This window comes from Vipera berus (genome assembly GCF_964194415.1).
Source record: "Vipera berus genome assembly, chromosome: 7".
Taxonomy (NCBI): Eukaryota; Metazoa; Chordata; class Lepidosauria; order Squamata; family Viperidae; genus Vipera; species Vipera berus.
Window position 1 is genome coordinate 70,084,089 of NC_138209.1, and position 15,953 is coordinate 70,100,041.

General features: G+C 41.7%; 1 protein-coding gene across 1 annotated transcript in view; it reads left to right on the top strand.

Annotated features, from left to right (window-relative positions):
* Window positions 1–15,953, top strand: part of CHIC2 (cysteine rich hydrophobic domain 2) — a 42,342-nt gene that overhangs the window by 12,494 nt on the left and 13,895 nt on the right. The window contains exons 2-3 of the mRNA XM_081333001.1: window positions 15,090–15,144; window positions 15,290–15,445. Of these exons, the coding sequence (XP_081189127.1) occupies window positions 15,090–15,144; window positions 15,290–15,445 (211 nt within the window). The remainder of the gene's footprint in view (window positions 1–15,089; window positions 15,145–15,289; window positions 15,446–15,953) is intronic.

Genomic DNA, 15,953 nt, shown 5'->3' on the forward strand with positions numbered 1-15,953 from the left:
CGTGTTACACATTTGTACAGTTCTGTCCAACACTAATTGTGTATATATTTTATTTTTCTCTGACAGATATGTGTCTTGATTCTTTGAGGTTGACATGGGGAAAACATATTGGAAGACCTGAAAAAAATTAAAGCCCTACTTCTATTTTCTTAACAATAGATAACACATAACTGTTTTTCATATAAGATTTTCTATTACAAATGTTGTATAATGATGCTTGGTCTTAGTGGGCAAGGAAATTTTGAATTATAAGGTCATCAGAACCAGGGGATCCCTAGAGTAGAGTTTCAGCGTTGGCTGAGAATAGGGATAAACTGTAAGCAGTATACTTGTTGCGTATGTTGCTGTTGATATAAAATATATAACATTTGTCATCGGGGATTTCCCCTTAGAATATTTTAGAAGTGATTTATAATCTAAACTGCTCCTTATAAACTGTTGGAATATCTTTTGGGGCTTATTTATTTAATAACTTTTGCTCTTTTTTCAGTTGAAAAAGTTTCTCCAGAGTGATCTATAACAGAGGTCCCCATTAATTATACCCTGCTTGGCACATTTCTCCTCCCTTGAATTTAATTTCTAAAATAGATTTTTTTTTCTCATAGCCTACAACAGAGGTCCCCAACCTTTTGGGCACCAGGGACCGGTTCCGTGGAGAGAGGTTTTTCCGCGGACTGGAGGGTGCGTGGTTTTGCGCGCTGCCTGCATCCCGCAGATGGGGCTTTGCTTGTTTTGTGCGGACCGGTTGCTGGCATGCCGTGGCTCGGTGCCGGTCCATGGACCGGGGGCTGGGGACCCCTGATCTATAACAATGAGATTTCCCCCTCCCCCCTCAGCCTTACAATCAAGGTGACTGGTGCAAACTTAAAAAGGCACTGAGGAGGAGGAGGAGGAGAAGGCAATGTTTTTAGTTACCAAGTCCTCGTAGCAATCAGCTTAAATTGCCTGGCTCTGGCCTCCCAGTGTAGTCATCCTGCTTTCCTCCTCCCTCTGGTAGAGCTTTATGACGTGGCGGCTGCCAGGAGACTGTTGCTGGAGAGAAGCTGGCTGCACCATCAGACTAGTCCTGTGCCACAGGTCCCTTTGCAGCTGCAAGGTTTTTATCACTGAGTCTGCTTGACCTCTTCGATAGCTTAGCGTTCTGTGTGCCACAGTGTTGCTTGTAAGGGCAAGGACCTACTCCCAATTCGCAGCGTCTCCTGTTGTGGCTTAGTGAGTCCTTGTGTCCTCTACTTGGAGTATACGTTGTACCATCTTAGCAGATTCTAGAAGGGTAATTGTAAAGCTGTAAAGGCTTATTAGAAGTAAAGTACTGCATACCTATATGCAGGGCTTTTTTCTCATAGAACGCTCAGAACGGAGTTCCGGCACCTTTTTTGGATGGAGCCTTGTGTGAGTTCCGGCACCTTTTTCTTTTACAAAAAAAGCACTGCCTATATGTACCTTGCAACATAGAGAAGATTGCAGATGGCTGTAACTTTTGGAGACTAGCAGTCCTCCTCATGGAAATAGAGGTTTTGTTTTTCATCTGGCAAAAGTTTGCACTCGCACAACACACGTGCGCGTGCACACACACACACACACACACACACACACACACACGAAGCTATAGAATGTTTCATATTTCATGCTTTTGAGCCACGCTGTTCAGTCTGCCAGACAGTTTTGCAAAGCTCAAATGTGTGTGAAATAAGTGCAGCAAGCACACACACAATAGTAGAACTTGGCAGTGTTACATTTTTCTGGCTGTCTGATGCTACATTTAACATCCGTGGCAAAAGCAATGCTTTTTCCTCTAAGCTGAGATCCTTTTGCAGAATTAGAGCTTGTCAACAACAGATCATGCTGAATAGTTCAAAGAAATGTAGAAGTGTAAGAAACATAACTACGTGTGTTAGTACTATATGCGGGCTAAAATTGTACTCAGTAATTATCAGAATTACTTTTGATAATTTACTTCAAAATAATATTTTGAAATTTTATGTTTATTGCTTTTTAATTAATAAAAGGAAGAGGAAAACACATGATGGAGGCACATAAATTGTCAAAGCCAAGGAAAAAATGCATAAAAAGTACTTTGACAAAAAAAAGAAATACAGCAAAGAAAAAAACAGTATATGTCACAATAGGAAACAGTTACAGCTATATTTATCTAATGCAAATAAATGTTCAAGTACATATATATTTCAAATACATTCATCCAACTATCATTTTAACGTATTGTATTTGGCAGATTTGGTACAAATATTTCATTACACTTGTTTATACAAGTTACATAAGTGGCATACGCAGTTAGGTCTTCAATCCATTGAATGAATGATGCCATACATATATATTTCTAATGTTGCAGCATCAGATTTTTATCAACAGTAAGGACATGGAGAATCAATTTATATTGTCCATTAAGGTAAAGGTAAAGGTTCCCCCGCACATGCGTGCTAGTCGTTTCCGACTCTAGGGGCCAGTGCTCATCTCCGTTTCAAAGCCGAAGAGCCAGCGCTTGTCTGAGGACGTCTCCATGGTTATGTGGCCAGCATGACTAGACGCCAAAGGCGCACGGAACACTGTTACCTTCCCACTGTAGTGGTCCCTATTTTTCTACTTGCATTTTTTACATGCTTTCGAACTGCTAGGTTGGCAGAAGCTGGGATGAGTAACAGGCACTCACTCTGTTATGCGGCAGTCGGGATTTGACCCGCCAAACTGCCGACCTTCTGATTGATAAGCTCAGCATCCTAACCCACTGAGCCACCACATCCCTATATTGTCTATTAAATACTGTCAAATTCCCTGTATTAGTTATATAGTTCAAACAAATACTGTATTACGTTCTATAAATTTTAACTTTTATCACATAATCATATTTGTATCATCTACTACTTTCTCCCAAAACTTGGTAACTATAAAACATTGTAGAAGCATGTGATTAAAGAAAAGCATTATCCTTATTACATCTCCAACAAAGTGTTGTTTTTGACAATCCTTTTATATACAAATGTAATGGAGTATTGAATATTATTTTTATTGTCATAATTTGATATCGATGCCCCTTGCTGTAGATGTTAAGACACTCTGCCATTGTCTGGACAATATCTAATACTTTATTTCACTCATTGTTTAACTTTTACATATCAAATTATTTATTAATAACAAATATCCATAAGAACTAATGGCAAGTTGTCTAGGTTTAAAGGATTTAATAAATTGTTCTAATATCTCAGGTGTCTCAGAATCTGACAGTGCTGCTAACCCAAACAATGTTGTTAACAAGTGTAATTTAAAATTTATTTCATTTCATTCCATTTCATTTCTACAGCCACTCAATTCAACCAAGTGACTTTGGGCGGCTTTTAATTCTAAAATTGCAAAACAATGAAAACAATTTTAAAAAACATGAAAAGAATAAAAAAAACATCCACAAAATAAATATTGCTATTAGGTTACAGCTGATCGATATCTATCTCCTAATACAGAGTATGTTAAAAATTCTTCAGTCAATATCCCTGCTTCCATCTAATTTTTTCATATCATTCCCCCCCACTCCAATTTCTAAATTTGGCACGGGGAAAAAGGATCTAATCTACCACATCAAATGGAAAGAGGTATCGAGTAGGGTTTCTTAGTGACCAGTCCTCAATAAGTTAATGACATAAGTATTAGAAGTACTTATTAGAAGTACAGTGAACATACAGGTGAGTGTAATGCTTATCACATTTGCAGATAGTAAAAAAAGAGTGGAAAAAAATCGAGTAGGACAGCTAATATGCAAGAACAGAGAAATGACATTCAGTAATACCTCGCTAGATTGATGAAGTGAGATCCGTGTAGCAGAATGAAAGATAATTGGTAATAATGGGGGGGGGGGAGAGACTTGAAATAGCAGCTGAATGAAAACTGATGAGCCAACTGTGTGATAGGTCTACAAAAAAAAACCACCCAAAAACCTTTCGCCATTCCATTTATTCTGCTTTGGCCCGATCTATCAAATATCTGTCCAGTTTGGGTTATCACAACCTCATTTGTCTTCCCCCCCCCTTTGGAGATTTCCTCCATAGCAGGCTGAAAGCCTTATTAAAAAGGACCTTCAAATTTCAGATATTTGGTTGGAGATTTAAGAAATTAGGTTACTGTTTAGGAACAGTAAATCTAGGTGGGGTGTATATTTTGCTTTATTTTGTGGACAGTGATCTAGGCTCGTATGACATGTGGGTGTGGGTGTGCTTGTATGTGTGTAGGTAGGATGGAATCCTGGATAGCTGTCTGAAATTTTCTTCCTCCTAGGAGTCATTCTTGTTTCTTAAGGGAAAAAAAAGTGGGGGGAGGGGTCCCTTTATAGATTACCGTAGATTCTATAAAGTTGTTCCATTGTTGATATGTTAGGCCAAGTTGCAGTTGAATAAATTATGAAAATAGGAATGGGATAAACAGGATTAAGATGCTGTACAATCTTACACAGATTTGCTGAGAAGTAAGTCATAAGGAGTCCATTATAGCTTTGGCAGCCTTCCTTTAGATGCAGTTGATCATTAGATTTTTTTTTTGTACCATAAGTAAGGCATGAAACCTAGCCAGGACACTAACATTAAGGACTTGTAACATGGACTTAATAGTCCTTGTGGTCTAGGACAGGGGTGTCAAACTCAATTTCATTGAGGGCCGCATCAGCATTGCAGTTGCCCTTAGGGGGGAGGGTGGGTATGGCCAGGGTGGGCGTGGCCTACTGGGTGGGCGTGGCCAGCTCTACATCGTTTGCATCAAGGGTGCCTATGGGGGCCTGGGCAGGAGTGGGTCAGATCTGAGGGTCTCTGGCAGAAGGAGGGTCTCTGGGCCAGGGCCAAGGCAGTGGGGGCCGTTCCCTCACTGTTTCCAGAATGGCTTCGCGGGCCACATGAAACCACTTCGCGGGCCGGATCCGGGCCCCGGGCCTTGTGTTTGACATGTCTGGTCTAGGAAGTAAGGCTGTACCGTTATTCAGCACAAACCGAAAACAAAATGGCACAATTTGGAGTGACCGTTAACTCAGTGGATGGCAATAGAGTTGTCAACCTTACCCTCTGATAATAGGTTCCTTGAAAGCTTAGTGTACTATATACAAATACAGCATGATGTGCCCCTGAAAAGTGAGAAAAAAGAAATGTTAAGCATGATCATTTAGTTGTTGTTAGCTTGGTCTATAGCAGGGGTAGGCAACCTTGGCTCTTTTATGACTTGTAGACTTCAACTCCCAGAATTCCTGAGCCAGCATGGTTGGCTCAGGAATTCTGGGAGTTGAAGTCCACGAGTCATAAAAGAGCCAAGGTTGCCTACCCCTGCCCTAGACCATTTCAGAGAAATGATTGTCCAATCTCTTCTTAAAAACCTTCAGTGTTGGAGCACCCACAACGTTTGGAGGCAAGTCGTTCCACTGGTTGATTGTTCTAATTGTCAGGAAGTTTCTCCTTAGTTCTAGGTTGCTTCTCTCCTTGATTAGTTTCCATCCGTTGCTTCTTCTCCTGCCTTCAGGTGCTTTGGAGAATAGCTTGACTCCCTCTTCTTTGTGGCAGCCCCTGAGATATTGGAACGCTGCTGTCATGTCATCCCTAGTCTACTTTTCACTAGACTAGACATACCCTATTCCTGCAACCGTTGTTCATATGTTTTAGCCTCCAGTCCCCTAATCATCTTTGTCATTTTTCTCTGCACTCTTTCCAGAGTCTCAACATCTTTTTTATATTGTGGCGACCAAAACTGGATGCAATATTCCAAGTGTGGTCTTACCAAAGCATTATAAAGTGGTAGTGATAAGATCCTGAGAACTTCATTTCTCTCATTCATATGCCTCATTCATTCTTTTCTCTCTCTCTCTCTCTCTCTCTCTCTCTCTCTCTCTCTCTCTCTCTCTCTCTCTCTCTCTCTCTCTCTGTCAAGCACAAATTATTTCTGAAGTAGATCTTGGTCAAATGTCTCAAAGAATGCAGTTTATTTGACTTTTCTCCTTTTTTCCCCCTCATCCCCCCTCCCTCTGTTTTCTTGAATGCTTTCGGACCGAATTAATCTTAAAAAAAAAAAGCAAGAGAAATGGGAGGTAGGCAGGTGTTTGCAAGAGTCTGGAAAACAAACAGCAAAGCATAATTATAACACCTTTCTGAAGGATGCTACTACACAGCTCTGCCGTTCAGCTGGGCGGTCTGAACTCATGTGTTCGTTCGTGGCTGCTCTTCTTCTGCGCTCCGTATGACAGCGAAAGCAAGCAATCTACGGCTGCTTTTATGAAAGAGTGACCGCCGTAGCCAGAGAGCATCTTTCTGAAGGCTCCTGGTTGTACCTGCAAAATTGTGTGTGCATCTGTGTACTTATTCTGAGGCCGGACCGTTCATGTCTTTGTCCATGTTCAGTTCTATTCTTTGTAAGGTCTTCAACAAGAGAGGATTAAGTGCAGTCCTTTAGTAATCTGCATATCGTATCGCATCTCTCTCTTCACTTTCCGATTTACCCCAGTCTTTTCCTGTCTCATGCTGATAACTGGAGTTACAAGCCTGTTAACTGCTGCTTCTCCTAAAGCGTAAAAACTTCAGTAGATGTTTCTCAGAAGCTTTTCCTCTTTGATAGGTCGTTTCTTTTATTTTCTAGAGAGGTTGATTACTAAATTACAGATGCATCCCATAAATGATTGTATCATTCTGTAATTCTGTTTGTAAACTGGTACAGTACAATCTTTCCTTTTCCTTTAGCCTCGTTTGTTTCTATCCTATCCAATTCGTTGTTGCCTTTGATTATGACTAGCTTACTTGGAAGTTCTCATTTCGGATTAAAAATAGATCTTTTTTTTTCTTTTCTTTTTTTTTGGAAAAGTTTTACGGTACATTTTTAAATACAAAACCCCTCCCCTCCTCCTCCCCTCTCCCCAAACCTCCCCAACTCTCCCCTCCCCTCTCCCCCCCTCCCCGACTTCCCAGAGCTAAATACAGGGTATAAAAATACAAACAAACATAATCTAAAATATGCAAACAACAATAAAATATTAAATTCTATCGCACTTTAACTCTTAATAAAATAACTACAAGCTAGTTATACATCATATAAATCCACTACTTATTCAAATGCTAAGTGAAACTTTTTAGTCCCATATTCTGGATATAATCAATCCATCTTCTCCACTCCACAATATATTTCTGTTGCGACTGGTCTTTCAAATACGCCGAAATCTTTGCCATTTCCGCCAAATTGGAAACTTTTAAAGTCCATTCTTCTATAGTCGGCAGTTCTTCCTTCTTCCAATATTGCGCTACTAAAAGTCTCGCTGCCGTAATTAATAGATCTTTTTTTTTCTTGTTTCTGGACTGAAATATTTTTTTTACGGTCTTTTCCTATTCGATTATGGAAGTCGGGGGTTGAGTCATCAAACACGCTTCTTCGTGCCCGAGGCTATTGTCCTCTGTCTTTCTCTGGGTAGCATGACCGCTTGCTTTGAAGGCATTTGAACCTTTTCTCCTTTGCAATGCTAGCAATGAGTTTTTCGACACAGAACTTTATCTATTCCGTATTCCCTCAGGTTCTCTTTCATATAAGTTTAATAATGCAGGAAATAGGACAGTAAGATCTTTTTGCCAGGGCTGCAAACAACGTACACGCAGGTCTTACACACATCACTGGAGGGACAACACCAGAATCAAACAAACCCAATCACAGGAAGTAGAAAATTATAAAGTTCAGTCTAATCAGCCAGAATACAACCGTGTGGAGATTATGGAATATATACCCATAAATCACTAGTGTCAAAAGATGTAGATTGAATTTTTAAAAAAAGACAATGTTCAACAGATGTTGAATAAATAGATCTGTGAGGGAGATGGGCAGTTGAGAAATTGAATGAATGAATGAATGAATGAATGAATGAATGAATGAATTGCATTTAAAGTTTATTTTAAGACCAGCTAGCTTTTTAAACACGCACATATTTTTCAAATGAAAAATAGGAGTTTTAATTGTTTTTTTTTAAATAGGATCGATACATATTGGATAGATACTGCAGAAGCTTTTCACACTTCATTAGTGACCCATGAGTCTCAAAACTTGGAAGGCTCTTAGCCTCAGTTCTTAACTGCACGAAACTGCTTCTAGTTCTTAAAAGCAATAGTTTATTCACCGAGTCGTGAGGAAGAAAACAAAAATGATAATAATAATGATAGGGTAAACGCAGCCCCATCTCCTGAGGGTCTTGTTCATATTTTTGCAAGTTTTTGTAAAGTACTTACCATAGTTCCTACCTTCTTATTCTCAGCAGCGGGACTTATTAGTGGCTAATTATCAGGCCATCATGGTTCATTATGAATCTTTTATTATGGTACAATCTCTTCTCCACAGTTAATTGTGTTCCTGGGAGCAAAAGGTCAGCCCTTCTTTTTTTTTTTTTTGCCTGCTAGAAAAAGGGAGGTCAAGATGAGAGAAGTAACACATGCCCTAAAAAAAGCTTAAGATACTTGGAATGAAGTCCCTTAGCCTTGCTGAGTCACTTCTGGTTAAGGGTGACATGATTTACTTTCAGAACCTCTCCTGAAGTTCCGGGGTTCCCCCTCCCTTTTTTTAAGGCACTTTCTTCATAAGACTGGCTAGCAGCCTCGAGTGGCTATTATTTAAAATTGTGCTTACTTTATGGAGCTTTGAAAGGAGCGTAAACTGTACAGTTCCAGTTATAATAAGACTGTTCATCTTAACATTTTAAAAAAGACTCTTCCTGGTCTGTGTGCTGTCCTTCGTCTTTGTCATTTTCATGGGGCAAACGTAACGGAAGAATTTGCAAAGGCTTTGCTGAGCGCTCCTATTTCCTAGCTGCAGGTTTTCTGCCTTCTAAGGGGCATCAGGCAGTTAAAAGTATACCGTTCTCCAGGGTAGGGCGATTACCACAGTTTATGTAGTGACCGTTCAAAGTTACAACGGCACAGGGGGGGGAAGCGACTTATGGCCATTTCCCACCGTTTCGACCTTTGCGGCATCCCCACGATCATGGGATCAGAATTGAGTTATGCTTGGGCAACTGGTTCGCCCTTAACGGCCGTCGCCGTGTCCCAAGGTCACGCCATCCCCTTTTTGCAACCTTTTGGCAAGCGAAGCCAAGGGGGGGAGCCAGGTTCGCTTAGCAACCAGGTTAGTTGCTGGTTGCTAACTAAGTTAAGAAGTGCAGCGGTTCACTTGAACGGTGGCGGGAAAGGTTGTGAAATAAATAGGGCAAAACTCACTTAACAAATGTCTCACTTAGCAGCAGAAATTTAGGACTCAGTTGTGCTCCTGAGTCAAGGACTACCTGGATCGAAAGGCTCAAAAAAGCCAATTTATTTCCCCCTTCCATTTCTCTCCCTCTCCTTCTCTCTCTCTCTCTTTCTCTTTCTCTCTTTTTGGGGGGGGTTTGTGGGTTATGAGACTTCTTTGTTTAACTATGTGGGCCTAATCTTTGTTACATTATGCTTTGGTTTCTTTCCCATTTTTTTTAAAAATGTAGTAGATCTAGGCTGGCTGTTGGGCTAGCCCAGGGGTCTGCATCCTTGACAACTTTAAGACTTGTGGACTTCAGCTCCCAGAATTCCTCAGCCAACATAGCTGGGAGCTGAAGTCCACAAGTCTTAAAGTCAAGGTTGCAGATCCCTGGACTAGGCTACTTCTATTCTTTTCCTGTTTTGTAGTGATCCTGTTTTTCTCCAGATACAAACCGTGCTCGACTTTTGACTACAGTTGAGCCCACAATTTCTCTCTTTAAGCAGGACAGTGGTTAAATGAGTCTTGTCTAGTTTTATGGCCTTTCTTGCCACAGTGGAGCGAATCCCTGCCATTGTTCCGTTAGCAACTCAATCGTTCAGGAGTCTGTCAAGACCATGGCAAAAGTGATCGCGCGATCTAGGACACCAGAACCATTATAAGTTCATGCCAGTTGCCAAGCATTTGAATTTTGACCGTGTGACCATGGGAGTCCTGCAGCGGTCAGAAGTGTGAAAAGCGGTCAGAAGTGTGAAAAACAATGTCACTTTTTTTCAGTGCCATTGTAACTTTGAACGGTCACTAAATGAGTTATGGTATAGAGGACTCCCTGTATATTAGGACTCAACTATCTATCTGAGTGTACTACTATTCGGGAATAAAACACCCAGGAGAACGAGTACGTATGAAATACGTATGAAAATATTTTTGGGCGAGTTAATCTTATAAATAAATAAGGGACGCAGTGGCTCAGTGGGTTAGGACGCTGAGCTTGTCAATCAGATGGTCGGCAGTTTGGCGGGTCGAATCCCGAGTGCTGCGTAACAGAGTGAGCGCCTATTACTCGTCCCAGCTTCTGCCAACCTAGCAGTTCAAAAGCACGTAAAAATGCAAGTAGAAAAATAGGGACCACTCCGGTGGGAAGGTAACAGCGTTCCGTGCGCCTTTGGCATCTAGTCATGCCGGCCACATGACCACAGTGACATCCTCGGACAAGCGCTGGCTCTTTGGCTTTGAAACGGAGATGAGCACCGGCCCCTAGAGTTGGAAACGACTAGCATGCATGTGCGGGGGAACCTTTACCTTTTTAATCTTATAAATACAGTAATGCCAGACTTCTGAAAGCTGTAAAGGAGACAGAGCTTATTCTGAGAGGGACTTCAAGCTAATCCAAATTGGATTGGAAATTAAGTACTCCTGGTTTCCTTCTCAAAGAGAGAAGCCTGTCTCGTCAAAATAAAGATGCTAGGCACATGTGGGGAAATTGTACTTGGCTAGCAGGTTGTCATGGTTCCGACAGGTGAAACTCTTCAAAAGAACTTCAAGGCATTGTTTACCTTAAAGGATCTTTTATTCCAGTAGCAGAATATCGACACTTACATAATCGAAGCCAAAAACTGAATTCCCCTCCCCCGGGCACATAGTATCAAAGCACAATTCCCTCCTCCGATTTACAGTCATAAATCACATTCCCCAATTAGCTTGAAGCACAGGCTTCCTCTCCAGCTCTCCAGCCCGCCAATTCTTTATCAGCTCTGGGCTCAGTAACCTTGATTCTCAAGCTAAGTGTAGTGTTGTTATGTCTAGCTGGATTTTCATTCACATTCTCCCCCTCCCAGCATCATCTTCGGAGGTAGGTAAAATGAGGACCCAGATTGTTGGGGGCAATTAAGCTGACTTTGTAATAATACCGCTTGGGGTGTGTGTGAAAGCCCTAATAAGCAGGCATATACATAGAATGAAGGCTACTGCTAAGCTTGTAAGTCGCCCTGAGTCTTCAGAGAAGGGCGGGATATAAATGGAATTAAAATAATAATAAAAAATCGATTGTCAATGCAAAAACATCTGACGTTAGCAGCGTTGACACAGGGGGTCGATCACACGTTTAGTGAAGCAAGACTCCTCATCCAGTGTTCCTTTTGTAAAAAGGTAAAGGTTCCCTTGCACATGCGTGCTAGTAGTTTCCGACTCTAGGGGCCGGTGCTCATCTCCGTTTCAAAGCCGAAGAGCCAGCGCTTGTCCGAGGACGTCTCCGTGGTCATGTGGCTGGCATGACTAGACGCCAAAGGCGCACGGAGCGCTGTTACCTTCTCACCGTAGTGGTCCCTATTTTTCTACTTGCATTTTTACGTGCTTTCGAACTGCTAGGTTGGCAGAAGCTGGGATGAGTAACAGGCACTCACTCTGTTACATGGCATTCGGGATTCGACCCACCAAACTGCCGACCATCTGATCGACAGGCTCAGCGTCCTAACCCACTGAGCCACCGCGTCCCTGTTTCCTTTTGTAGAATGGCTTAAATGGTTTGTTTCTGCTTTCTTCTTTGCGGTGCGGTATTGTAGAATGCAGCAGTGTAAAAGTAAATCAATCAAAGACACTCTCTATATTGGTAGAAGTGCTTGTGAAGTGTAGCAGTGTACATTGGTCAACGTATACATTTTAGCATAGCAATAGAACACCAGAATGTCATCAAACAAACAAAACTATATTAAAGCCGGTAAAACCATTAATTTATACCATTGTTGATTTCCCAGCTGTTAGGCATCTTTAATGGGCAGACCTTAACAAAAAGAACCTGCTTGAATGACTGTTTTTATTGCTTTCCTAGAGGTGAGCAATGATGGTACCATCCAGATTTTTGGTAGAAGGCGGTTCCATAGAATAGACGCTACCAGGAAAAACACAATTATCATATAGCTCGCCTCCTCCATCCTGTTGGTTGCTGCTTTACTTGAGGTTATTGCTCAAGGCTGAGCTCTTTCAATAAATAAGTATATATACTGCTCAAAAAAATAAAGCGAACACTTAAACAACACAATGTACTGTATTTAATAGCAGGATGTCTTATCTTGTGTTCCCTTTATTTTTTTGAGCAGTATATATCTGTGGAGGTGGTGAGGTAAAGTATTTTCAATTTGAGTTTCACTCTGGATGACTCCGTGCTCACCCCTGCTGTTTTAATTAGCAGTGATGCAGTGCAGGGTGTGTGTGTGTTTTTGTTTTGCTTCCCTGGACAGTCTATAGCCAGGGGCTTCTGCAGTGCATTAGAATGGCATCGTCACACAAATAGCGTTGCCTACGTGTGCCCTGAAGTTACAAAATTTATCTGACGCTATTGTCCCATGTTGTTGCCCTTCCCCAAATCTTGGCGTGGCCCGCTGGGCGGGGCCTACTCGCCGTGACCAAATTGCCGTGGCCAACTTACCACAGCCAACTCGTTGTGGGGCAACTCGCCATGGCCAACCGACCGCGGGACAAGTCGCCACGGGACAAGAGTTACACTAACGTCAAAGAAATGGGGGAATAGAACCACTATAGGAGGGATAAAATGAAATGTGAATGATAAACATTAAAATAACTTTACAGACTTGAATTGTCCCGCAGCACGTTCTCCCATGGCAAGTTGGCTGTGATGAGTTGGCCATGCCGAGTTGGCTACGGCGAGTTGGCTGCACCCAGTTGTCCCATTCCTCTCCTTCCTACAGGCCTGTTATTCTCTCTTGATTTTCCCATCTTCAGGCTAACCCAGGGGTAGGCAACCTTGGCTCTTTTATGACTCGTGGACTTCAACTCCCAGAATTCCTGAGCCAGCACTGCTGGCTCAGGGATTCTGGGAGTTGAAGTCCACGAGTCATAAAAGAGCCAAGGTTGCCTACCCCTGGGCTAACCAGACCCAAAACAGCTTAGTTGCCAAGCGAGCTGCATCTACCTGTTAAGACAGGTGCAGCAAACACAAGTAAACTTAGTAATTAGAAATGTAGCTGGGTGGATGAGATTTGAAACGGCCACATTATTTAGTGAAATATGGAAAGTCATGTATCAAGGGACATATAGCAACATCCCTCCCAACGAGGAGGGTTGAATGAAGAGTAATGCCTCCAATGTCATAAGTCCTCAATAGATGGGAAGTCCTGGAGCTCTAGAGAGCTGAATTAGAATTCACTGCCAAATACAGATTGTTTGTGGTAGTGACTGTCTTTGACGTCAGTAAACCTGTGATCTGGGAAGAGCTGATTGATGTGATCAAGAACAAAGTGGATTGTCTGTGACAGCAACCCAACGAGTTGCACGTAAGAAAGGTTGATGCCCAGGCTAAGGGCAATTCAGCAAAGGGTCGTCGTTGTCAAGTTTGGCCTTTCAGAAGGAAGTATGTGTGTAACCTGAGTGATCTTCAGCAAGACGGGCTCCTCCTCACAGGCTGACGGCAGAAATGAAACCCTCAAGAGCTGGAATTGGCCAACAGTTGTGACGTTTATGAGAACGAAGATGGCAAATCATTATGATCCAGAAGCAAAAGTGCTAACCCATGGAATATCATCACAAAGCTTCCCTTGTAGAAAAAAGATTCAAAACCTGGATGTTCTTAAACCTGGCACCCTTGTCAGCTCAGAGCACTATCCTGCGACACTCAACAGTTTGAAACCATGACTAAGGATAATTTAGCGACACAAGAAGGAAACTTTGCCGCAGTGCGTAATGCTAGGCCTCACACCTCGCGAACCAAGTTGGATCTCCTCATCTTACCGCACGGTCTATCCTTAGCAGCTTGTATCTTCTACCTTTTCCCAGAATTGAAAGAATGTCTCTTCAAGGGCATCTGTTTGACTGAAATGAAAGGGTGAAAAGGAAGATTTGTCCGGACCTGGTTGAAAAGACAAAAGTATGAAGTTCTTTCATGATGCCTGTAAGAAACCTGCCCATCTTTGGCAAAACTGTGTGGCGAATGGTGACGATTATGGGTAGAAATAAATACAGGTGACATAAGTTTGCATTTCAGTTTATTGAAATACCTTTATTTACACTATGGCAACGGAAGCATTACGTTTCATTCAGCCTCTCTCTCTTGCTCTCCGCGGGTGCGCACATGGCATATATTGATATATGTGATGCGGCCTATTTTGCTATATAAACAAGGAAAACTAATGGTATATAATGATCTGTAAATAAAAATAAACTGGTTGCTGAAGGAGAATTCTTCAGCAACTGATGGGAGCCAGCATAAAATGAAGCACTAATCTAATCCACTGGAATAACTCATATACTGCCATCATTTCTGCAAGGGCAACATTACATACCAGAGGAACCCAACCTCTGATCTTAAAAAAACAGAACAATCCACATGGGAATAAGTGGCCCTTTAATAACCAAATTATTCAATTAAATAACCAAACTGTTCAGTATTTTAAGAGGGGAGAAAAAATACCATTCCTGTTAAAAAAACCAAAAGCCAAATTGCACTCTGAAACAAATTGAGAGTGCCTGCATTTGATACGGGTATATAATATGATTCTGTTTAAAGGTTTTCGTTTTGTTTAAGCCACGTAAGATACTGAAATCTTTAAAAACAGCTGGAAGGGTGCTTTTCAAATGGCTTCTTGAGAAGACGTTCCATTTAGAATTGTTTCGCAATTTTATGCATGAGTTGTGTTTCATAATTGTACTTGCTGCGTGCGCCAAGATATGTCAAATGTGAGAGAAGGCAAATGCCTCCTGTTTGGGCAACAACGTATAGTATGTAGTTCTTTAGCAAGTGTTTTCTGAGCATGTCTTGGGTATTGCCATAAATGCCTTTACGCTAACAAAACGTTAGGAACTTCTTTGTCCTAATATGTGGAGTGAAAATGTCTTTCATTGGTTTGTAGGTTTGGGCTGAGCAACAAATTTGAAGCAGAGTTCCCTTCATCCCTGACAGGAAAAGTAAGTATCTTGGAAGAACATTAAAAAGTTAATAAAACTCCTGACATATTACTCTTACTTTTCATTTGATGCTGCTTCTAAAGAGCAGGAAAATGCATATCATGCATATATTTACCCTCCCGCTTTCTGGGTTATATTCTTGAAGGTTGCACCCGAAGAGTTTAAAGCCAGCATCAGCCGAGTGAACAGCTGTCTTAAGAAGAATCTTCCAGTTAATGTCCGGTGGTTACTCTGCGGCTGCCTTTGCTGCTGTTGTACCTTGGGATGTAGTATGTGGCCTGTCATTTGCCTCGGTAAAAGAGTAAGTTAGACCACACTTATTATCATAAATGCCCTAAACCAGGGGTCTTCAAACCTGGCCCTTTGATGACTTGTGGACTTCAACTCCCAGAATTCCTCAGCCAGTGTGCCTGGCTGAGGAATTCTGGGAGTTGAAGTCCAACAAGCCATGAAAGGGCCTGGTTTGAAGACCCCCTGCCCTAAACCATGTGATTGCCTTAATGCCTGGGAGGTCATCAGCATCTCTCTCTGTCTCTCTCTCTGGGGGGGGGAGGTGTATTTAAATCCCAATCAACCTTGCATAGGCAGAATGTGAGCATTGCAAAAATGTGTATCTGGCCTTGCTCCAGCCTCTGCCTGCCTGCAATCCAGCGAGCATTGAAGTACCATTACATTGGATAGAATTTAAAATCTAATCATTGAAAGTAAATATTTTATATTTACTTCTTGACTTAACGCTGCTGTGAAATGTTTAGTTTTAACTGGGGAAAGATCCACACATTATCCTTTTAGGAGGGTGCACTTTGAGA